Below are 25489 nucleotides of genomic sequence, written 5' to 3'. Positions count from 1 at the left end.
TATAAGATTTATCAGCCATATATACTGTGTGTGAGGTAATAATACCCCCATATAAGATTTATCAGCCATGTCTACAGTGTGTGAGGTAATAATATCCCTATATAAGATTTATCAGCCATATATACTGTGTGTGAGGTAATAATACCCCCATATAAGATTTATCAGCCATGTCTACAGTGTGTGAGGTAATAATATCCCTATATAAGATTTATCAGCCATATATACTGTGTTTGAGGTAATAATATCCCCATATAAGATTTATCAGCCATATATACTGTGTTTGAGGTAATAATACCCTTATATAAGATTTATCAGCCATGTCTACAGTGTGTGAGGTAATAATATCCCTATATAAGATTTATCAGCCATATATACAGTGTGTGAGGTAATAATATCCCCATATAAGATTTATCAGCCATATATACAGTGTGTGAGGTAATAATATCCCTATATAAGATTTATCAGCCATATATACAGTGTGTGAGGTAATAATATCCCCATATAAGATTTATCAGCCATATATACTGTGTTTGAGGTAATAATACCCTTATATAAGATTTAGCAGCCATGTCTACAGTGTGTGAGATAATAATATCCCCATATAAGATTTATCAGCCATATGTACAGTGTGTGAGGTAATAATATCACCATATAAGATTTATCATCCATATATACAGTGTGTGAGGTAATAATACCTCCATATAAGATTTATCAGCCATATATACTGTGTGTGATGTAATAATATCCCCATATAAGATTTGTCAGCCATATATACAGTGTGTGAGGTAATAATACCCCCATATAAGATTTATCAGCCATATATACAGTGTGTGAGGTAATAATACCCCCATATAAGATTTATCAGCCATATATACAGTTTGTGAGGTAATAATATCCCCATATAAGATTTGTCAGCCATATATACAGTGTGTGAGGTAATAATATCCCCATATAAGACTTATCAGCCATGCCTATAGTGTGTGAGGTAATAATACCCCCATATAAGATTTATCAGTCATATATTCAGTGTGTGAGGTAATAATACCCCCATATAAGATTTATCAGCCATATGTACAGTGTGTGAGGTAATAATACCCGCATATAAGATTTATCAACCGTATATACAGTATGTGATGTAATAATATCCCCATATAAGATTTATCAGCCGTATATACAGTATGTGATGTAATAATACCCCCATATAAGATTTATCAGCCATATATACAGTGTGTGATGTAATAATACCCCCATATAAGATTTGTGAGCCATATATACAGTGTGTGAAGTAATAATACCCCCATATAATATTTATCAGCCATATATACAGTGTGTGAGGTAATAATATCCCCATATAAGATTTATCAGCCATATATACAGTGTGTGAAGTAATAATACCTCCATATAAGATTTGTAAGCCATATATACAGTGTGTGAAGTAATAATACCCCCATATAATATTTATCAGCCATATATACAGTGTGTGAGGTAATAATACCCTCATATAAGATTTATCAGCCATATATACAGTGTGTGAGGTAATAATACCCCCATATAATATTCCTCAGCCATATCTATAGTATGTGAGGTAATAATTCCCCCATACCTTGTAGCATGAGCTAGATTGACAGACGTCCCTTGCCTTGTGCATATGCTGAACTTAAAGGAAACCTACCACTTGAAGTGGCAGGTTTCCGATGGCAATACCGAGCACCAGCTCAGGCTGAGCTCAGGCTGAGCTGGTGCCGGAGCTTATTTTAGTTAGTGTTTTAAACCGTGGTATCGCGGTTTAAAACACTTTTTAAACTTTATAGCCGGCGCAGGCAGGTACACGCTCGGCGCTTACCATGCGCGCGGCTCTCATTCACTTCCTATGTAGCCGCGCGCACGGTAAGCGCCGAGCGCGTACCTGCCTGCGCCGGCTAAAAGGTTTAAAAAGTGTTACCGCGATACCGCGGTTTAAAACACTAACTAAAATAAACTCCGGCACCAGCTCACCCTGAGCTCACCCTGAGCTGGTGCCCGGTATTGCCATCGGAAACCTGCCACTTCAAGTGGTAGGTTTCCTTTAATGCTGCAAAGGTTCCTGCAGGGGCTGATGCTTAAAGGGAACCTGTCATCAGAAATTTGCCTAATAAACCTACCTCACACAGCTACCATTACTGCAGCCCCTCTCCCCCCAGAAGTGCAATTACAGGAGCACCACTCCATAATAATAATCTTTATTTATATAGCACCATTAAATTCAGTAGCGTTTTACATTCCGGGGAACATAAAAATAAAATAAGACATTAAAGAGTAACAACAGTCATGTGAAACACAGGGCCCCGGCCCCCCTCCTCAGAGCTGCCATCAAAGGAACCCTATCCCCCAGAGCTTTCATCAAAGCCCCCTCCCCCAAAACTGCCATCAAAGCCCCCCCTCTTCCAGAGCTGTCATCAAAGGGCCCTCCTCCCCCAGAGCTGTCATCAAAGGGCCCTCCTCCCCCAGAGCTGTCATCAAAGGCCCCCCGCCTCCCCTAGAGCAGCCATCAAAGACCCCCCTCCTCTACAGTAGCCATCAAATCCCCCCACCCTCGGCTACCCCAGAGCTGCCGTGATGTCATCACAGTGCCGGGAGGCGGCCACTCACCTCCGGTTCCGCTCCTCAACTGCAGGTCGCATGATGCCGGAGGGCGGAGGTGTTACATGTGCGTCTCAGTCAGGCGCGTCGCTCTCCCACCCAGACGTCCTCATCACAGGAGCCCCGGCATACGCAAGACCGCGCTCTGAGGCCGGCGGGTGGCGGTGCTCACGTACGCTGTTGTACGCAGCGCGTCTCCGCCAGTGGCCCTGCTGGGGAGTGTCCGACTCCCGGCTGTGATCAGGTGCTGGAAACAGCGTCCGGCAGCGCCCGATGGCCCCGGCAGCCCGGCTCATCTTCTGTTCTGACTTTTGAAGTCAGGGTCGGTACTCGGGGTACTCAGTCCGACGCTGCATACAATGCCCCCTTAACAATGATGGATGGTCCTGCGTCCAGGGACGTCATTGATCAGATCTCCTGAAGTCCGGTGCATGATGTCAGTCACATGGTAGGAGCATGTTACACTCTCTGCCTCCCTGACGTTATACATCTAATTTCAAAGTTGATTTTCTGGATGATGCCACCAAGCTGGGCCATGAAAGAAACATCATCAAGAAGCTTTTTAACTTCTTGACAACATACTGGTTTATAAGGACAATTTCTGATGACAGGTTCCCTTTAAAGTGCACAGTTCTTGAGGTGGTCATGACTCACCGGTCACACAAGAATGAGGTGTTTCCTGAACTACAGCAGCTCCAATGGGACCATCGTGACTTCCCAGTTCGAAAGCATCATGAATTCCCCTTTTGGGTTATTAATCACCCAGTATCGTTTATACTATTGATGACCTGAACCGACTTGTGGGTTATTTCCATCAATGCTCTATAATATTCTATGTAAATAACTGGGTCTGAACACGCAGAGCGTCTGCAACATTTTATTTTTTTATTTTATTTCATTCTTTATGACATTTTTATAATCTTATTATTTCATTACTTTCCCTTACACAATTTCGTCAGGGTAACTGCCCTATTACCCCCATTCAGCTACAATACAGTTATCTACAATGTTGGGCCCTATTGATTTCAATGGAGTTTGTGTTTGGCTATAAGAGCGTGTAGAAGTCCCTTCCTAAAGCAAATTTTTTTCCCCAATATTGAGACAAACTCGTTTAACCTGAATATCTCCCAACCCGCTATAAACTACCTGTCCATCTGTGGTGTCGGGGTGTATACTGTCATTATCTATATATATGTTTCTAAATAAGCTCGCAACTATTCTCCAAAAATACTTCCCAGAATTCTCTGGTGGAGCATCTATGGCTATAAGTCTCCACACGCCTATAAGGCCGTATTACTTGGAAAACTCTCCATACAGAGAACTCTTACCTTCTGACCCATCTACAAAAATAAGACAGGGTGTTGTATTATTTTTGGCTTTAAAAAGTGGGTAATGGCTTATTTTCAAGTGATTTTTTATTTTTTCTTTTCCGTAAACAAAATTCACATTTATTCTTGAACAGAAAAAGAAGATCAACATCTTTTCAAATAGCTTCATACTTAGGGACATCATCATCACTCACCAAATCCTGATAACATTGTGAATTTTATGCTCCCTCCCCCTCCCTGCAGCTCCCTCCCCCTCCCTGCAGCTCCCTCATCCTCCCTGCAGCTCCCTCCCCCTCCCTGCAGCTCCCTCATCCTCCCTGCAGCTCCCTCCTCCTCCCTGCAGCTCCCTCCCCCTCCTTGCAGCTTCCTCCTCCTCCCTGCAGCTTCCTCCTCCTCCCTGCAGCTTCCTCCCCCTCCCTGCAGCTTCCTCCCCCTCCCTGCAGCTTCCTCCCCCTCCCCCCTCCCTGCAGCTCCCTCCTCCTCCCTGCAGCTTCCTCCTCCTCCCTGCAGCTTCCTCCCCCTCCCTGCAGCTCCCTCCTCCTCCTTTTCATGTTGCCTTCAGCTGACAGGCTGGAGGATCAGAATGCTAATAGCTATGTCTTCTGAACTGTGGCACCTAGAAACACAGTTCAGGAGTCATTTTATATAGGAAAATACTGTATTTAATCCTACATAAGGATTTTATTTCTAGGTGTTATAGATAAAAAGAAATCCATACTTAACCTCTTAACTACATATAGTATACTAGTGCAGTGACGAGACAGCGAAAAAAGGAAAAGTAACATCGCCCTTCCTTTTCCTAGGAGTGATATAAAAACAATTATTCACGTAGTGAACCCCATTTTGGAAAAGGTGTCCAAATGTCAAAATATTAATTCCTTTATTTATGTAGTTAAACAGTGCCTCACAGAAGTTGACAAATCGTCCCCTGTCCCCATGGGGTTCACAATCTAATCATCCTGTCAGTATGTTTTGGAGTGTGGGAGGAAACCGGAGGAAACCCACACAAACACAGAGAGAACATACAAACTATTTGCAGATGTTGACCCTGGGACTTGAACCCAAGTCCCCAGCGCTGAGTCTTTGATTTAGTAAAAGGAACAATCTTGGGCCAAAGCATTTCCCAGATTCATAATGTATGTTTAGCTTTACCACTGTGTGACGACTTATGATGGTAAATAAGATTACACTTCCAAGCAAAACATTTCCCACATTCCGAACATGAAAACGGCTTCTCCCCTGTGTGAGTTCTCCGATGTTGATGAAGATTTTTTTTCTGGGTAAAACATTTTCCACAATCTCTACATGAAAATGGCTTCTCCCCTGTGTGAGTTCTCTGATGTCTTACAAGATCTAATTTTTGATAATAACATTTTCCACATTCTGAACATGAAAATGGCTTCTCCCCCGTGTGACTTCTTTGATGCACAATAAGCGCTGATTTAGCACTATAACATTTCCCACATTCCAAACATGAAAACGGCCTCTCCCCTGTGTGACTTCTCAGATGTTGATCAAGATTTGTTTTCTGGGAAAAACATTTTCCACATTCTAAACATGAAAATGGCTTCTCCCCTGTATGAGTTCTCTGATGTCTTACAAGATCTGATTTTTGATAATAACATTTTCCACATTCTGAACATGAATATTGCTTCTCCTCTGTGTGAAGTTTTTGATGCACAATAAGCGCTGATTTAGCACTATAACATTTCCCACATTCTGTACATGGAAATGGCTTCTCCCCTGTGTGACTTCTCAGATGTAGATCAAGATTTGTTTTCTTGGTAAAACATTTTCCACAATCTGTACATGAAAATGTCTTCTCCCCTGTGTGAGTTCTCTGATGTTGATGAAGATTTTTTTTCTGGGTAAAACATTTTCCACAATCTCTACATGAAAATGGCTTCTCCCCTGTGTGAGTTCTCTGATGTCTTACAAGATCTAATTTTTGATAATAACATTTTCCACATTCTGAACATGAAAATGGCTTCTCCCCCGTGTGACTTCTTTGATGCACAATAAGCGCTGCTTTAGCACTATAACATTTCCCACATTCCAAACATGAAAACGGCCTCTCCCCTGTGTGACTTCTCAGATGTTGATCAAGGTTTGTTTTCTGGGAAAAACATTTTCCACATTCTAAACATGAAAATGGCTTCTCCCCTGTATGAGTTCTCTGATGTCTTACAAGATCTGATTTTTGATAATAACATTTTCCACATTCTGAACATGAATATTGCTTCTCCTCTGTGTGAAGTTTTTGATGCACAATAAGCGCTGATTTAGCACTATAACATTTCCCACATTCTGTACATGGAAATGGCTTCTCCCCTGTGTGACTTCTCAGATGTAGATCAAGATTTGTTTTCTTGGTAAAACATTTTCCACAATCTGTACATGAAAATGTCTTCTCCCCTGTGTGAGTTCTCTGATGTTGATGAAGATTTTTTTTCTGGGTAAAACATTTTCCACAATCTCTACATGAAAATGGCTTCTCCCCTGTGTGAGTTCTCTGATGTCTTACAAGATCTAATTTTTGATAATAACATTTTCCACATTCTGAACATGAAAATGGCTTTTCCCCCGTGTGACTTCTTTGATGCACAATAAGCGCTGCTTTAGCACTATAACATTTCCCACATTCCAAACATGAAAACGGCCTCTCCCCTGTGTGACTTCTCAGATGTTGATCAAGATTTGTTTTCTGGGAAAAACATTTTCCACATTCTAAACATGAAAATGGCTTCTCCCCTGTGTGAGTTCTCTGATGTCTTACAAGATCTGATTTTTGATAATAACATTTTCCACATTCTGAACATGAATATTGCTTCTCCTCTGTGTGAAGTTTTTGATGCACAATAAGCGCTGCTTTAGCACTATAACATTTCCCACATTCTGTACATGGAAATGGCTTCTCCCCTGTGTGACTTCTCAGATGTAGATCAAGATTTGTTTTCTGGGTAAAACATTTTCCACAATCTGTACATGAAAATGTCTTCTCCCCTGTGTGAGTTCTCTGATGTATCACAAGAGACGACTTGCGGTAAAAACATTTCCCACATTCTGTACATGGAAATTTCCTGTCCCCTGTGTGAATTTTAAGATGTCTAACAAGATAAGAACTTTGACTAAAAGATTTGCCACATTCTACACAAGAAAATGGCTTCTCTCCTGTGTGAATTCTCTGATGTATAACAAGATCTTTAACACTAAAATCTTTTCCATTTTCTAAACCCGACTTCATGTTCTTATCAGTTCCTGATGATTCGGTAGAAAGGACCCATGTAATAGGAGCAGATGACGGATCTTGTGTGTGAAGGCCTGAGGAAGCATCTGGGATATTGTCATGGTCTTCAGATGGATCTGGTGTGATACAACCATCACCTGCTGTAACATGTGATGATATCAGATGTTCCTCTGAGCTCCTGGTGTTGTCATCTGTGAAGGATAAAACAGATTATAAAATATAACCTTATCATTGGTTGTGGTAAGAAAACTCTGAAGATGTATCACAGGACATTTGTGTGATATCAGCAATCCGGGTACATGCAGCATTTCTTGTCTGCCCATGGTGGCTATGACTTTCCTGCTTACCATAAGGTTCTGTATTATTACTGATGTAACATCTCAGTCTCCTCCTCCGAGGTCCTGGTGAGCAGTATTCCTGACCCTCATAGCTCCCACCTTCCAGCTTTTCTTAGTCTATGTCTCCATGTTCTGTATTGTGTTATCACTCGTCTCTGCTTTATCTAGTGGTTACTACTCACCTGGGCAGTTACCTGTAGGAATCTCCTCCTTACATCGCTCATCGCCCCTCACATATGTCTCTGGGGCAGGAATATTCTTCACATCTTCACCCTGATACACAAACTGAGAGACAAATATTGTAAGAAGTCACCAGACGATGGAGAAGTCACAGAGGAGGATTTAGAAGATAATGTAAGATCTGTAATTAATCATAACAACCAAATATGACCTGACGGGAGGCGCAGCGCAAATATCTGCAGGTCTCCACCATAAATCCTCCATGTTGTGTCCTTACATCAAACTGCAATCTCCAGCAGTCAGACACATAGACTAGACATGGGATTTTACAATAAACCTCCACAGATCAGAGAAGATGTCATGGAGTCTCATCTCCATCTACCTGATGATCCTGTGGGACATATTTCTCCTCTGAACAATCCTGTGGTAGAAGAAGAGGACTGGGACATCTCTCCGGTGATGTTCTCTTACTGGATCTACCTGTAGGAAACATCCAGAGACTGAATTCCTTCTTTCCATACAGATAATGAAAGGACGTGTGGATTTAGTCCTGTCTATTACCTGCTGATGTGAGGGGCTGGTGGTCCTCCATCATGACCTCCTTGTACACATCTTTGTGTCCTTCTAAATACTCCCACTCCTCCATGGAGAAATAGACAGCCACATCCTGACACCTTATAGGAACCTGACACACACAATGATCCCGTCATCACCCAGATCCCTTCATAGCGTTACTGTATAATGTCCCAGCATTCCCAGCAGTGTCACCTCTCCAGTCAGCAGCTCCATCATCTTGTGGGTGACTTCTAGGATCTTCTGCTCATTGATGTCATCATGTATCAGGGGGTGAGGTGGAGGAGCCGGGATTGGGCTCAGGGTTCTCCCCCGTCCTTCATACACAGGGGCCTGACAGCGCCCACTAGAGGTCTTCTTCACTACTGTGTAATCCTGGTTATGGAGAGACACATTGATAAATCTCCCTCCATACATTTCCAGAATCTCTCACCTCCCCAGTCCTATCATCTGTTATTCCCATAGATAATGATGTCATGTGACCTCATCCCAATCTCTCACCTCTCCAGTAATATAGAAGAGAATCTCTAGGGTGAGCTGGAACATTCTCTCCACCCTCGTGTCTCTCTCCATTGTCTGATCCTGAGAGCAAAGAAAATGATCCAATAATAAACGTGACAAATTCCAAAATAAAAAAAACTTTCAAAAAGTGAAGAGATACTGATGTCTCTATAATAGTTTTGTATTTTAATTCATTTGAAAAAAGTTTTGCAATCTTTGAGATTACTATGTGCACGCGACCATAATGGGGACTGTGATCTGTCCAAACAAAAAAGGAAAGAATTTAAGCCAATGTAAATCATATGTAAAATTACTTCATACCCAGGACAAGGGGACATCCTCTACACCTAGAGGAGAGGAGGTTCTACCATCACCATAGACAGGGGGCATCCTCTACACCTAGAGGAGAGGAGGTTCTACCATCACCATAGACAGGGGACATCCTCTACACCTAGAGGAGAGGAGGTTCTACCATCACCATAGACAGGGGGCATCCTCTACACCTAGAGGAGAGGAGGTTCTACCATCACCCTAGACAGGGGGCATCCTCTACACCTAGAGGAGAGGAGGTTCTACCATCACCATAGACAGGGGTCATGCTCTACACCTAGAGGAGAGGAGGTTCTACCATCAGCATAGACAGGGGGCATCCTCTACACCTAGAGGAGAGGAGGTTCTACCATCACCCTAGACAGGGGGCATCCTCTACACCTAGAGGAGAGGAGGTTCTACCATCACCATAGACAGAGGTCATGCTCTACACCTAGAGGAGAGGAGGTTCTACCTTCAGCATAGACAGGGGGCATGCTCTACACCTAGAGGGGAGGAGGTTCTACCATCAGCATAGACAGGGGGCATCCTCTACACCTAGAGGAGAGGAGTTTCTACCATCACCATAGACAGGGGACATCCTCTACACATAGAGGAGAGGAGGTTCTACCATCACCATAGACAGGGGTCATCCTCTACACCTAGAGGAGAGGTGGTTCTACCATCACCATAGACAGGGGGCATGCTCTACACCTAGAGGAGAGGAGGTTCTACCATCACCATAGACAGGGGACATCCTCTACACCTAGAGGAGAGGAGGTTCTACCATCACCATAGACAGGGGGCATCCTCTACACCTAGAGGAGAGGTGGTTCTACCATCACCCTAGACAGGGGGCATCCTCTACACCTAGAGGAGAGGAGGTTCTACCATCACCATAGACAGGGGGCATGCTCTACACCTAGAGGAGAGGAGGTTCTACCATCACCATAGACAGGGGACCTCCTCTACACCTAGAGGAGAGGAGGTTCTACCATCACCATAGACAGGGGGCATCCTCTACACCTAGAGGAGAGGAGGTTCTACCATCACCATAGACAGGGGGCATCCTGTACACCTAGAGGAGAGGAGGTTCTACCATCACCATAGACAGGGAGCATCTTCTACACCTGGAGGAGAGGAGGTTCTACCATCACCATAGACAGGGGGCATCCTCTACACCTAGAGGAGAGGAGGTTCTACCAACACTATAGACAGGATACATCCTCTACACCTAGAGAATAGGAGGTTCTGCCATCACCATAGACAGGGGACATCCTCTACACCTAGAGGAGAGGAGGTTCTGCCATCACCATAGACAGGGATTCATTACTGTAAGAGCAGTGAGACTTTGGACCTCCCTCCCGCAGGAGGTTGATATGGCGGATGCTTTGTACATGTTCAGGAGAGGCCTGGACGCCTTTCTTGAGAATAAAAGTATAATGGGTTATGGAGAAAAAAACATTAGTTTACTCCAATAGGTTGGAATTGATGGACCTGCGTCTATTTCAACCTCATCTGCTTTTTTAGCTTTTCCCGGAAATTTTGGTGTAAAATCATTCGGTAACCTCAGAGGGGAGTTTATTATGTTATATTATTATTTCTTTTCCACAGGATAGGGCAGTGATGGCGAACCTTTTAGAGACCAAGTGCCCAAACTACAACCAAAAGCCACATCGTTTGGCCAAAGTGCCAAATGCTAATTTAAAGTAACTTATTGATCCCTGCTGTGTCACAGATTCAAACGTATTTGCGTCCTGAAGACACCAATACAGTAGAAAGATGGAGAAATTCCATCTAAGGTAGCCTTAACAGGATGAATCACAGGAACTGAGGAGGGGCTTCAATGATAATCCAGCTCTGTCCACACCTTTACGCTCCTCCTCTACTTCAAGTCACTATAAAATAGTTCTGAACACGGCACTTTCTGGGCTTTCTGTGACTGCAGGAGGAGGAGTCCTGAATGGTGACCTCTATGCTGGGTGATGGCCTGGGTGCCCACAGAGAGGGCTCAGAGTGCCACCTCTGGCACCCGTGCCATAGGTTCGCCACCACTGGGATAGGGGATAACAGTGTGACTGGCGAGGGTCTGACTGATGGGATCCCTTCACCTATGAGAACAGTTTCCTTAGCAGAGCAGCAGGTTGAGTGAGTGTCCTGCTGCTCCATTTGTTGTGTATGAGAGAGTGAGAAGTTACTGGACATGGCTCGGCTATGTCTAGCACTCTAATAGACAGTGTACGAGAGCGTCAGAGATGCCTTAGTACTGCGCCCGGTAATTTCTCACATTCTCTTACTATATAAGCGCACGGGAGCCCCGACAGATACCGCACATACCTCCTCCCCGAGCAGTGCCATCACCGTATAATACACAGAGATGCCAAATTCTAGTGTGTAAAGGACCTGTGATGATGTCATGACCATGTGATCAGTCACGTGAGTGGGAGGAGTCATTCCTCACAATGTCTATACCGAAGAAGATTTACATATCTTTATAGGGGAAAGAAGCCAAACTCTGTTATTCTGTAGATAGGGAATAACTTTACAACTTGAGCCGCCACCTTAAAGAGAACCCGTCATGCAAAATAACCCCCCTAAACTAAATAAATTTAATAAACTGCCATTAGAGAGCATTGCCTCTACCCCTTCATTGTCCCTCTACATACCTGTAAACCTAAGCAATGAGGTCCTAAAGCTGTATGCAAATGACCTGTGAAATGTCCAATGGGCCATTATCATATTCAAGCTGTCCAGCTTATTCATGAGTGGGAGGTACAGCCACACCCCCAGTGCTTGACTGACAGCCTGTATAATGATGTGAGGCTGTATAATGATGTGCTTCCTGGTGCTGGCGCCCCCTGCAGCCTGTGTGTGTGTATATAGGAGAGATACAGCAGCTCCAGGCAGCCATGTTACAGCAGAACATGTCAGATTCATGTGTAGCTGATGTCTGTGTCTCTGTATATTAGGAGGATGCAGCATGTCAGCAGATGCAGCACACACACTAGCCATGCTTTACTATACATTACACACAGACATGAGCAGGGGGAGGAGAGGGGAGGGGTAACAGGGGTGACATCACTGCCTCTGACCATGTGACCAGCCTCATTTACATGATAAAGAATATATGATTTTACAATGAATAATGTATGAAATAACTAGATAAAGGCTGGGATGGGATCCTTGTGAGCTGCTCCAACAGGTAGAGGTGACAGGACAAGTGACAGAGACCTGATGACAGGTGTCCTTTAAAGGGCAGATATCACACTGATGCGTAGCTTAAATGGAACCCGTCACCAGGGACCTCATTATCACTAAAGACAGGTTACAGAAGCCCATTACAGCTGCATTACACATCTGCATTACACATCCGCATTGCACATCCGCATTACACATCCGCATTACACATCTGCATTGCACATCCGCATTACACATCTGCATTACACATCCGCATTACACATCTGCATTACACATCCGCATTACACATCTGCATTACACATCCGCATTACACATCCGCATTACACATCCGCATTACACATCCGCATTACACATCCGCATTACACATCCGCATTACACATCCGCATTATACACCCGCATTACACATCCGCATTACACATCAGCATTACACATCTGCATTACACATTTCTGCGCCACATTTATTATGCAGTGTCCGACAGAAAGTTGTTGCACTCTGTCGGAGCACTGCAGGGGGCGCCAGATTCATGGAGAACGTGAAACTTCGTGAATGGGTCGCACCCTGCACACTCCACAGGTACAATGCACATATAAAGCTCTTCATACCGGGCATAATAGAAGCGGATGGTCGTGTGCATGAGGACATATAAATAATAGCAGACTCCATGTACAGGGAGGGGCCATGGGATGAGATCAGTGATCGGCAGTGATGTGCTGATTATATCAGGATCAGGAGCCTCAGAGGTGACCAGTGATCAGTGCGGGGTCACTACATAAGAAGGGGACAAACCCAACATGTGGGGCCCTGGACAAAACTGAGACCCCAAAATAAGACTCTATATTGTACAAGGAGGTTACACCCCGAAATGTTACCACATCCACAATAACCTTCTCCTTCTGCTGAAACTTGGATCATGGAGCGCGGCCTGTGATTTCATTTTTCTACTATTTATGGTATTTTCCAAACTAATGGGGGCGCTGATCTTTCCAAAAAATGTATAGATAGATGATAGATATGAGATAGATAGATACATAGATAGAAAGGAGATAGATAGATAGATAGGAGATAGATAGATAGATAGATAGATATGAGATAGATAGATAGATAGATAGATAGATAGATAGATAGATAGATAGGAGATAGATAGGAGATAGATAGATAGATAGATAGATAGATAGATAGGAGATAGATAGTTAGATAGATATGAGATAGATATATAGGAGATATATAGATGATAGATATGAGATAGATAGATAGATAGATAGATAGATAGATAGATAGATAGATAGGAGATAGATAGGAGATAGATAGATAGGAGATAGATAGGAGATAGATAGATAGATATATAGATAGATAGATATGAGATAGATAGATCGGAGATAGATAGATATTAGATAGACAGATATGAGATAGATAGATAGATAGATAGATAGATATGAGATAGATAGATATGAGATAGAAAGATAGGAGATATATAGATTATAGATATGAGATAGATAGATAGATAGATAGATAGATAGAAAGATAGATGATAGATAGATAGATAGGAGATAGATAGAAGATTGTTAAGGAGGTCGCACTGGTTTCGGACGCCATCTTGGCTACTGTCCGCCATCTTAGATACAGCGGCCATGTTCCCTGACCACTGTCCAGTTAATGTCAGGATCCAAACTTCTTTTTATGTAACCAGTTTGCGCGCCTGTCAGCTAATACCCTGTGACATGTAATGAGAATCTAAGTGCCTTATCTCTTTTCATACAACACCCAAATGCTGATGTCTATGTGCTAAAATATAGCTGTGTCTGCATGAAATAAACATTGTGATGTGAGTGCATCGGAAGACCAGAGTGTGTTTTTCATTTACTCTGTCATCTCGCTGCCGGCAGCTATCTCATCCTCCCTCAAAGAGTTAATTAGGACTCACCTTACAAAAGTCGAGAGGGCTGTTGGGGCCCTGCATAAAATATCCCTATCAAGATATTAAAGGACAAGTATATAGACAGATAGATGATGGTGGATGGTGATAGATATTATATAGAGAGAGATCCATCACTGGAGACCGGTGACAGATAGAAAAGCTTTACACATAAACACTTACCTGCAGGTTCTGTAGCCGCTTCCTCAGGAGACCCCATAGTATAACACTGCCCCCTACAGCAGTGAGGAGTAAGTGCAGGAGGAGGGAGACAGCACAGGACCTGACAGGGGAGACATATCCTCATGTCCCCGGCTTTCACCTGCTACAGGAAGTCATGAGGTAAGACTCCAGCCATATATACAGTGTGTGAGGTAATAATACCCCCATATAAGATTTATCAGCCATATATACAGTGTGTGAGGTAATAATATCCCCATATAAGATTTATCAGCCATATATACAGTGTGTGATGTAATAATAACCCCATATAAGATTTATCAGCCATATATACAGTGTGTGAGGTAATAATACCCCCATATAAGATTTATCAGCCATATATACAGTGTGTGAGGAAATAATACCCCCATATAAGATTTATCAGCCATATATACAGTGTGTGATGTAATAATACCCCCATATAAGATTTATCAGCCATATATACAGTGTGTGATGTAATAATACGCCCATATAAGATTTATCAGCCATATATACTGTGTGTGATGTAATAATACGCCCATATAAGATTTATCAGCCATATATACTGTGTGTGATGTAATAATACCCCCATATAAGATTTATCAGCCATATATACAGTGTGTGATGTAATAATACCTCCATATAAGATTTATCATCCATATCTACATTGTGTGAGGTAACAATACCCCCATATAAGATATATCAGCCATATATACAGTGTGTGAGGTAATAATATCCCCATATAAGATTTATCAGCCATATATACAGTGTGTGAGGTAATAATACCCCCATATAATATTCATCAGCCATATCTACATTGTGTGAGGTAATAATACCCCCATATAAGATTTATCAGCCATATATACAATGTGTGAGGTAATAATACCCCCATATAAGATTTATCAGCTATATATACAGTGTGTGATGTAATAATACCTCCATATAAGATTTATCATCCATATCTACATTGTGTGAGGTAACAATACCCCCATATAAGATTTATCAGCCATATATACAGTGTGTGAGGTAATAATATCCCCATATAAGATTTATCAGCCATATATACAGTGTGTGAGGTAATAATACCCCCATATAATATTCATCAGCCATATCTACATTGTGTGAGGTAATAATACCCCCATATAAGATTTATCAGCCATATACACAGTGTGTGAGGTAATAATACCCCCATATAAGATTTATCAGCCATATATACAGTGTGTGAGGTAATAATACCTCCATATAAGATTTATCAGCCATATATACAGTGTGTGATGTAATAATAACCCCATATAAGATTTATCAGCCATATATACAGTGTGTGAGGTAATAATACCCCCATATAAGGTTTATCAGCCATATATACAGTGTGTGAGGAAATAATACCCCCATATAAGATTTATCAGCCATATATACAGTGTGTGATGTAATAATACCCCCATATAAGATTTATCAGCCATATATACAGTGTGTGATGTAATAATACGCCCATATAAGATTTATCAGCCATATATACTGTGTGTGATGTAATAATACGCCCATATAAGATTTATCAGCCATATATACTGTGTGTGATGTAATAATACCCCCATATAAGATTTATCAGCCATATATACAGTGTGTGATGTAATAATACCTCCATATAAGATTTATCATCCATATCTACATTGTGTGAGGTAACAATACCCCCATATAAGATTTATCAGCCATATATACAGTGTGTGAGGTAAAAATATCCCCATATAAGATTTATCAGCCATATATACAGTGTGTGAGGTAATAATACCCCCATATAATATTCATCAGCCATATCTACATTGTGTGAGGTAATAATACCCCCATATAAGATTTATCAGCCATATATACAGTGTGTGAGGTAATAATACCCCCATATAAGATTTATCAGCTATATATACAGTGTGTGATGTAATAATACCTCCATATAAGATTTATCATCCATATCTACATTGTGTGAGGTAACAATACCCCCATATAAGATTTATCAGCCATATATACAGTGTGTGAGGTAATAATATCCCCATATAAGATTTATCAGCCATATATACAGTGTGTGAGGTAATAATACCCCCATATAATATTCATCAGCCATATCTACATTGTGTGAGGTAATAATACCCCCATATAAGATTTATCAGCCATATAAACAGTGTGTGAGGTAATAATACCCCCATATAAGATTTATCAGCCATATATACAGTGTGTGAGGTAATAATACCTCCATATAAGATTTATCAGCCATATATACAGTGTGTGATGTAATAATACCCCCATATAAGATTTATCAGCCATATATACAGTGTGTGATGTAATAATACCCCCATATAAGATTTATCAGCTATATATACAGTGTGTGATGTAATAATACCCCCATATAAGATTTATCAGCCATATATACAGTGTGTGAGGTAATAATACCTCCATATAAGATTTATCAGCCATATATACAGTGTGTGAGGTAATAATATCCCCATATAAGATTTATCAGCCATATATACAGTGTGTGAGGTAATAATACCTCCATATAAGATTTATCAGCCATATATACAGTGTGTGAGGTAATATTATCCCCATATAAGATTTATCAGCCATATATACAGTGTGTGAGGTGATAATACCTCCATATAAGATTTATCAGCCATTTCTTTTTCGTCCGTTCGGCAGCACACATATGGGATTTATCCCCTAGGTACAACTCAGAAGAGAACAGGTTAACAAGCAGTAGTAGACAATTAACAATTAGTGTCTTGGCTGACTCCCCCTATAAAAGACCGGAGCACACACACAACCCTTGTATTTCTTTTTCTCGTAGGTATGACAGAAGAGTTCAGGTCCTGTGTGTCTACACAGAGAAAAAACCCAACAACTATCTACATAATAAGTTTTCTAGGTCCTCTGTGTCTTTACACAGAACACTTGGATGGACCGGCCCGGGCTGTATACGCTGCATGCGGTCCCTCGTCCCGGAGGAGCCTGTACAGCTATCCTGACAAGGGGCCCCTGAATTGTAAGGAAGGGGATACATGGTGGCACAATCCCTTAGCATATTCTGTGGTGTTGGTGAGCCATACTATTCAGTTAAGCAGGTAAAGGGTTAAAATGTGTTTTTGTGTGATAACTTTCTGTCAAGTTTTCCCGCTTTTCTCCTGACAGGAATTGTTATGAAAATAATGCAGCGAGCTGATTCGCTGCAGGTAAGGCCAGCTGTTCATTGGTGAACAGCTGGGTCAATGGAATAGTTGTAACCAGGTAAAGAAATGTTGGCGGTCAGCTGATTGGCAGCTGGCCGCATCTACTTACAAATAAAAGAGGGCTGTCAGCAAGGTCCTGGTGTCAGAATTTTCAAGAAGAAGCCGTGTCAGCGCCTCATCAGGATGGATGATCTAATTCGTGACCTGATGATGAAGAAAGCATCTGAAGCTGGCGGAGAAGAATGGCTGCGGAGCTGTCTACAAATGGCGTTACCTGCATCAGGAAGAGAGCTTGAACCGGGGGAGCTGTCGGACCCTGAAGAAATTGAAGTGGAGATGCCGGATGGAAGGCGCCGAGTGGAGGCGCATACTGAGGAGTCAGCCGGGGCATCGCGCGTTGCCCGCACAGCGGAGGAGCTGGTTACCGTGCCGGAACTTCCGGCGAAGAGGAGCAGGAAGACCAGGTGTGCTTATACCCCGCCTCCGGATGTCGGAAGGAAGAGGTCCGCCACCGCAAAAGAGTCCGGGCGGTCTCAGAAGAAGGCAAGTGGCGCACAAGCCGGGAGCCGTTCAGCAGTGGCTGAGGGGGAGGAGCCTGCCGAAAGGAGGGATCTGCTGGCACCGTCAGTGAGTGGTCGGCAGGGGGCGGTCTCTCCCTATGGGATTGAGACAGCGCCGCTGTACCACCAACGTAGGGCACAGCATTCTGCTGTGCCGCAGCAGGAGCAGGGGGACGATGTGAGAAGTGTGGATGTCCCGACGAACCAGCAGCCGGTGGTGAGAAGACGGTCCGTTTCCTCTGGTCCTGGCCAGGAGGCTTCATCGGGTGGTGAGATACCTTCAGCAAATGACTTTGAAATGTTTAATTCTTTTTTAAGATTTATGCGTAGTCAGAATTCTTCTCAGTCTGTAGCTAATGTTTGGGCACAGGGTCAGTCTGTTACTTCTGTATCTGCTGTATTGCCTAACATTGATAATGGTTCTGGTGTGGTGGAAACAGCGCTGAAAGAACCCATCTTATGTGAAATGACTCCTTTAGGTTTCCATTTGCCAGCCTCTGTTAAAGAGCGCATCTGGAAGAAGGAGTTTATCGATATTATGTCGCTGTTGCCATCTGCCAAGGATCATGTTAAGCACGAGAAAAAAGATGATAAACTAGATGATGACAGGAGGCGTACTGTGTCCAAATCGATTTTTAATTGGCTACAGGGTTTTTGCATATACTCAGCCGTGCTCACTGAAAAGTTTCCTGAAGCTGCGATGGGACTATTTCAGCATCAGGAAATTATACTAGATGCGTACCGTAATTTTGGCGGTATGGCATGGTTTAATTATGACGAAACTTTCAGACAAAAGTTGGCTGTGTACCCATCAGTCCGTTGGGGTGTTAAAGATGTGGGTATATGGATTAATTTAATGTTGCCACAGAGAGCGGTTCCTGTAAAGCAGGCGTCATCCAGTCAAACCTCTATGAGAAAGGGTGTCTGCTTTGCTTTTAATGAATCATCTTGTAAGTGGCTGACAAACTGTAGATACAAACACAAGTGCGCATTCTGTGCAGGTACTCATCCTGTCTCTAGATGCTATAAAAGAAATAATCAAACACAGCAACAGCAATTGTCAATCAAGGAACAGCTTTCCAAAAGCATGGACGCCGGTGAATCTGGAAAAAATGCTTCCATGGTTAAAAATGTACCCAAATCAATTGAAAGCTAGTTTTTTGATTGACGGGTTTTCAGAAGGTTTTTATGTTCCTGAATTCACCGGCCAAGGGTGTAGTTTAGTTAAGAATTTGAGATCAATAGATTTGCATAGGGATGTGGTAGCGGAGAAAATTAGGAAAGAACTAGAATTGGGAAGGATTGCAGGACCCTTTAAAGCACCCCCATTTAAAAATTTTAGGTTGTCTCCTTTGGGGATTGTCCCAAAGAAAGAGCCAGGCGATTTTAGAATGATTCACCATTTGTCGTATCCTGAAAAAGGATCATTAAATGATCAGATTGACAAAGATTTGTCACCAGTGGTGTATGCGTCCTTTGAGGATGCTGTAGCTATTTTGAGGAAGCAAGGCCGCGGAGCGCTGCTAGCAAAGGCAGATATTAAATCAGCGTTTAGACTACTGCCTGTTCACCCTTGCGGTTTTAATTCTTTGGGTTTTCAATTTGACAATGAATACTACTTTGACATGTGTCTCCCAATGGGGTTCTCAATGTCCTGCAATTATTTTGAGGACTTCTCATCCTTCCTACAATGGACGGTTGAACAGGAGGTCGGCATGGGTGATGTTTTGCATTATCTAGACGATTTTCTGTTCATCGGTCCCAAAGATTCGTCAGTATGTGCTCATTTACCGAGAAGTTTTCAAGTTTTAATGCGAGAATTTGGTGTGCCAATTGCAGAAGAGAAAACTGTTTGGCCATGTTATGAGTTAGAGTTTTTAGGTATTGTGATTGACACTGTAAATATGGAATTTAGATTGCCACTTGTTAAGTTAGATAAGATTAGATCTTTGTTGGTTTTGTTTTTGTCTAGGAAGAAAGTTTTGTTGCAAGAATTGCAGTCATTGTTAGGCCTATTGAATTTTGCCACTTGGGTGATTCCTATGGGTAGAGTTTTTAATAGCCGTCTTTACTTTGCTACTAGAGGGGTAAAGTCCCCGAGAGCTCATATTAGGTTAGCACAATCCTTAAAGAAGGATCTGTCTATGTGGTTGGAATTTCTGTCTAAATTTAATGGTAGGAGCTGTTGGCAGGAGGATTTTGAAGTGTCCACAGCTTTAAATCTGTTTACAGATGCAGCAGGAGGTGTAGGCTATGGTGCCTTTTGGAATGGTAGGTGGTCTGCTGAGAAATGGCCAGACAGTTGGGTTGAGAATAAGTTGGTTAAAAATATTGTGTTGTTAGAATTGTTTCCAGTGGTTGTATCAATTGTTATATGGGGTGGTTATTTCGCGAATAAGAGAATAATGTTACATACGGATAATCAAGGTGTTGTTTTTGGAATAAATACTCTGTCTTCTAAGTGTGATATGGTGGTCAAGCTGTTGAGGCACTTGGTTCTTTGCTGTTTAAAGCATAATATCTGGCTAAAAGCGAGATATGTTCAAGGTGCTTCTAATGTGATAGCAGATTCTTTATCTCGATTACAGTTTCAGAGATTCCATCAGCTGGTTCCAGAGGCAGAAGCAGAAGGAGTTCCTTGTCCTCCCCACCTTTGGAACATTATTTGGGACTGATGGTTCAAAAAATTAGAAGTTCGTTAGCTCCGAGTACATGGGCTGGTTATTCAGCTGCATGGGGAGAATGGACAGCATTTTGTGATTCTGTTCATGTTGATTGTTTTCAGAATGAGTTGTCATTGGGTCTTTTATTCGTATGTGATTTAATGCTAAATAGTGCAAGCTATGCCTCCATTGTTAAGAAGCTGGCAGGTATTGCTTTTTTCTTCAAGCTAGCGGGCAGGTCGCCCCCTACGGATTATTTTCCGGTTAAGCAGATGCTGAAGGGTCATAGGAAGGTAGGTAGTTTGAGGGATATTAGGCGTCCGATCTCAATTGATTTGCTTTCCAAGATTATTCGGACATTACCTAGTGTTTGCTTTGATGAATTTGAGTCGTGGCTTTTTAGGGTGGGTTTTATTCTAGCTTTCTTTGCAGCCCTGAGGGTTAGCGAGCTGGTATGCAAGAGCAAAAAGGCTTGTTCTGGTATTTTGTTTGAGGACGTGTTCTTGGAGCAGAGTTCTGTGGCCATTTTATTAAGGAGATGTAAAACTGACCAATTGGGGAGGGGAAAATGGATTTATCTATCAAGACTAGGTGATGATTTTTTATGTCCCATTTTTAATTTACGAAGATGGCTCTGCTTGAGGCCAAAGGTAGATAGCCCATTATTGGTACATGGTAATTTATCTCATGTGACGGTTTTTCAATTTAACGCTGTTTTGAAAAAGTGTTTAAGTCAGTTGGGTTTGGATAATTTGAAAATTTCCTCTCACTCTTTTCGGATTGGAGCAGCGACAGAGGCTGCGCGTTTAGGTTTAAGTGATGCTGTAATAAGAAGGATTGGCAGATGGGAATCGGGCCGTTTCAAATTGTATGTAAGGCCTAACTTATTGCTTATGAATTAATTATTTTGTTTTTTAGGTTCCCCTTTAGTGATTTGGATTCTTGGCCACTCGTTTATTTTTTGGGCAAAGAAAAGAGCCGGAAGTCGTTGTTACACCGAGAATTTGAACTTCGATCCGGAGCATGTAAATGTTTTTTGGTTTGGGTTCAGGGGAATGAAATGGAAGAAGGTAATAGAGGAAGTAAAAAGTTTAGTTAGGATTTGGCCTACCCCCAATGCTTTAATTTTGCACGTGGGTGGGAATGATATCGGGAAGGTGAGAACGCTGGAGTTCTTATGGGAATTAAAGAAAGATTTAGCAATTCTCAAATGTATCCTTCCTGACACAGTGCTAATTTTCTCTGAAATCATCCCACGCCTTTTATGGCGGGGGGAATGGGATTTTATGGACAAGATTAGGAAAAGAATTAATAGGAGGATGCAAAAATATTTACCTTGTATAGGGGGGTTTTCTTATAGGCATGTGGACCTAGAAGGTTTTGTTGAAGGTTTGTATAGATCTGATTCGGTGCATTTATCGGAGGTGGGGTTGGATATATTCAATTTAGGTTTGCAGAATGCGTTAGAGCATTGGCTGCGGTGCTATGGGGGGGGCCTTGCCTAGTTCGGCTAGGCCTTGTGGGGGTTTGTCTCCCAGCTCAGGCTGGGGAGAATTAGTTTTACATTTTATATATTTAGTTATGTGTTTGAATTATTCTGTTTTATTATTAATAAAATTTGATGTTTAATTTAAATATTTATCTCATTTTGGTTACCCCATAATAAAGCATCGCGGCCTTTTTATTCCACATAATCATTGTCTGGTGTCTTTTGTTTACAGTTTTGGTTATTAAGTTTTATTTATTGCGGGAATGGGATTTGTGCTACCATGACAAGGGGCCCCTGAATTGTAAGGAAGGGGATACATGGTGGCACAATCCCTTAGCATATTCTGTGGTGTTGGTGAGCCATACTATTCAGTTAAGCAGGTAAAGGGTTAAAATGTGTTTTTGTGTGATAACTTTCTGTCAAGTTTTCCCGCTTTTCTCCTGACAGGAATTGTTATGAAAATAATGCAGCGAGCTGATTCGCTGCAGGTAAGGCCAGCTGTTCATTGGTGAACAGCTGGGTCAATGGAATAGTTGTAACCAGGTAAAGAAATGTTGGCGGTCAGCTGATTGGCAGCTGGCCGCATCTACTTACAAATAAAAGAGGGCTGTCAGCAAGGTCCTGGTGTCAGAATTTTCAAGAAGAAGCCGTGTCAGCGCCCCGCCCAGCCCTCCCTTATTTAATGTATTTCTCCTCATATTGTCGCGATTGCTTGTTAGTGGGGGTTTGTCTCCCAGCTCAGGCTGGGGAGAATTAGTTTTACATTTTATATATTTAGTTATGTGTTTGAATTATTCTGTTTTATTATGAATAAAATTTGATGTTTAATTTAAATATTTATCTCATTTTGGTTACCCCATAATAAAGCATCGCGGCCTTTTTATTCCACATAATCATTGTCTGGTGTCTTTTGTTTACAGTTTTGGTTATTAAGTTTTATTTATTGCGGGAATGGGATTTGTGCTACCATGTCTTTACAGGGGCAATAGCTGAGGTTGTGGTGTGTATCTACCACCATGTACCCGGCATGAGATCGCTCCTGCATCTCCTACCTGCTGGGCCTTGTGGTTCATCACCCTGCGTGCCTCACCAGCAGATGCCTGGATCCCATCCTGCATAGGCCGCAGCCCAGGCTGTATACCATAGCACTGCTGGTCTCTGGCCTGGAGGAGCCTGTACAGCTATCCTGTCTTTACAGGGGTAATAGCTGAGTGGTCTACATCGGCCACCATGTACCTGGCACATGAGATCGCTCCTGCATTTCCCACCTGCTGGGCCTTGTGGTTCATCACCCTGCGTGCCTCACCAGCAGACGCCTGGATCCCCTCCTGCATAGGCCGCAGCCCAGGTAAGAGCCTGTACAGCTATCCTGCCCTACAGAGCTAATGGCTTAGACCAGTGATGGCGAACCTTTTAGAGGCCGAGTGCCCAAAATGCAACCCAAACCCTTCTGACTTGAAGTGAAGTGCCAACACAAAAATTTAACTAGAATAACAAGGTTTTAATTGAGAAAACGAGCCATAGAGAGACGCCCCCCCCCATATACGTAATATAGTATAAAATGCATACAGCTTGTCGCCATGTAGTATAAAATGCATAAAGCTTGTCGCCATGTAGTATAAAATGCATACAGCTTGTCGCCATGTAGTATAAAATGCATACAGAATGCCGCCATGTAGTATAAAATGCATACAGAATGCCGCCATGTAGTATAAAATGCATACAGAATGCCGCCATGTAGTATAAATGCATACAGAATGCCGCCAAGTAGTATAAAATGCATACAGAATGCCGCCAAGTAGTATAAAATGCATACAGAATGCCGCCAAGTAGTATAAAATGCATACAGAATACCGCCAAGTAGTATAAAATGCATACAGAATGCCGCCAAGTAGTATAAAATGCATACAGCTTATCGCCATGTAGTATAAAATACATACAGAATATATATATATATATTATATATATATATATGTATACACATATAAACACCTACATATGCACATCACATACAAATACACCCACATATGCACATCACATACATATACACATTACATACATATACACATACATATACACATTACATACATATACACATACATATACTCATTACATACATATACATATTACATACATATACACATACATATACATATTACATACATATACACAGATAAACTTACTTTGTTTTCTTTTATTCTACAGGAAGGTTCTCCAGGAATGCATGCAGGTTACGCTGTATGCATTCTCCACTCCCATCTGGAGCGGAGGAGAGGGGGGCTACGGAGGGAGGAGAGGGGGGCCACGGAGCGGAGGAGAGGGGGGCTACGGAGCGGAGGAGAGGGGGGCTACGGAGCGGAGGAGATGGGGGCTACGGAGCGGAGGAGAGGGGGGCTACGGAACGGGACAGAGGGAGCAAAGCAGTGCGGAGCGGACCGGGACAGAGTAGAGCGGACAGGGAGGGAGCAGAGCAGAGCGGAGCGGCCCGGGATAATTAATGCGCATGCGCGGTTTCTATGGGAGCGACTGAAACTTTCAGCGCTTCCCAAATTACCGCGCATGCGCAAAAACTCTGCGGTTCTGTCTATGGAGCGGCGCGTAGTTCCGCCGCTCGCATAGACCAAATTTTTGCGGGCAGAGGCTTACTGGCGACGGTACGCGTGCCAACAGAAACGGCTTTGCGTGCCGTCTGTGGCACGCGTGCCATAGGTTCGCCATCGCTGGCTTAGACTGTTGTGTATCTACTACACATCACTGACACATGAGATCGCTCCTGCATCTCCTACCTGCTGGGCCTTGTGGTTCATCATCCTGCGTGCCTCACCATTGGACGCCTGGATCCCCTCCTGCATAGGCCGCAGCCCAGGTAAGAGCCCGTACAGCTATCCTGTCCTTACAGGGGTAATAATACAGACTGTGCTGAGTATCTACCACACATCACTGACACATGAGATCACTGCTAGTATCTCCTACCTGCTGGGCCTTGTGGTTCATTAACCCTGTATGCCTCACTATGGCTCCTGCATAGGCCGCAGCCCAGCGCTGCTCCTGGTATTAACCATTTGTTCATCTGGTTGGAGGCAGCACATTGTGAGTGATATCCAGTGAGTATACAGTGATATCCAGTGAGTATATAGTGAGTATATCCAGGCTGTATACCGGCC

At 42.6% G+C, this 25489-nt stretch overlaps 2 protein-coding genes across 6 annotated transcripts in view; one reads left to right on the top strand and one right to left on the bottom strand.

The window, feature by feature from the left end:
• Positions 1–4465: 4465 nt before the first annotated feature.
• LOC140065136 (uncharacterized) overlaps positions 4466–25489 on the bottom strand; it is a 68651-nt gene continuing 47627 nt past the window's right edge. Inside the window, exons 1-8 of one of the 5 annotated variants that reach the window (XM_072112672.1) lie at positions 17041–17137; positions 14390–14531; positions 8787–8867; positions 8481–8660; positions 8274–8397; positions 8095–8192; positions 7715–7817; positions 4466–7385 (exon numbers count right to left, since the gene is read on the bottom strand). In XM_072112672.1, coding sequence (XP_071968773.1) covers positions 5077–7385; positions 7715–7817; positions 8095–8192; positions 8274–8397; positions 8481–8660; positions 8787–8858 — 2886 coding nt within the window. In that variant the 5' untranslated portion in view covers positions 8859–8867; positions 14390–14531; positions 17041–17137 and the 3' untranslated portion in view covers positions 4466–5076. Of the gene's footprint in view, positions 7386–7714; positions 7818–8094; positions 8193–8273; positions 8398–8480; positions 8661–8786; positions 8868–11432; positions 11531–14389; positions 14532–17040; positions 17138–25489 lie in introns of those variants that run through there. The other 4 variants (XM_072112671.1, XM_072112670.1, XM_072112669.1 and 1 more) reach the window with 4 other exon arrangements.
• Positions 17500–22418, top strand: LOC140065148 (uncharacterized). Its single transcript, XM_072112689.1, has 2 exons — positions 17500–18442; positions 21755–22418. Exons 1-2 carry the CDS (start codon positions 17797–17799, stop codon positions 22339–22341), a joined length of 1233 nt encoding a protein of 410 aa, XP_071968790.1. The 5' UTR covers positions 17500–17796; the 3' UTR covers positions 22342–22418.

This window comes from Engystomops pustulosus, chromosome 6 (assembly GCF_040894005.1).
Source record: "Engystomops pustulosus chromosome 6, aEngPut4.maternal, whole genome shotgun sequence".
NCBI classification, from domain to species: domain Eukaryota; kingdom Metazoa; phylum Chordata; class Amphibia; order Anura; family Leptodactylidae; genus Engystomops; species Engystomops pustulosus.
The sequence above is the reverse complement of the archived record's forward strand: the minus strand, read 5'-3'. Positions and strand labels throughout refer to the sequence as shown.

Bases quoted from the DNA above. Each gene is read 5' to 3' on its own strand.
- LOC140065148 (XM_072112689.1), top strand. From the start codon at position 17,797: ATGGATGATCTAATTCGTGACCTGATGATGAAGAAAGCATCTGAAGCT. The intron at 18,443-21,754 runs GTGAGATACCTT...TTTGTTTTTTAG, and splicing joins CCAGGAGGCTTCATCGGGTG to GTTCCCCTTTAGTGATTTGG.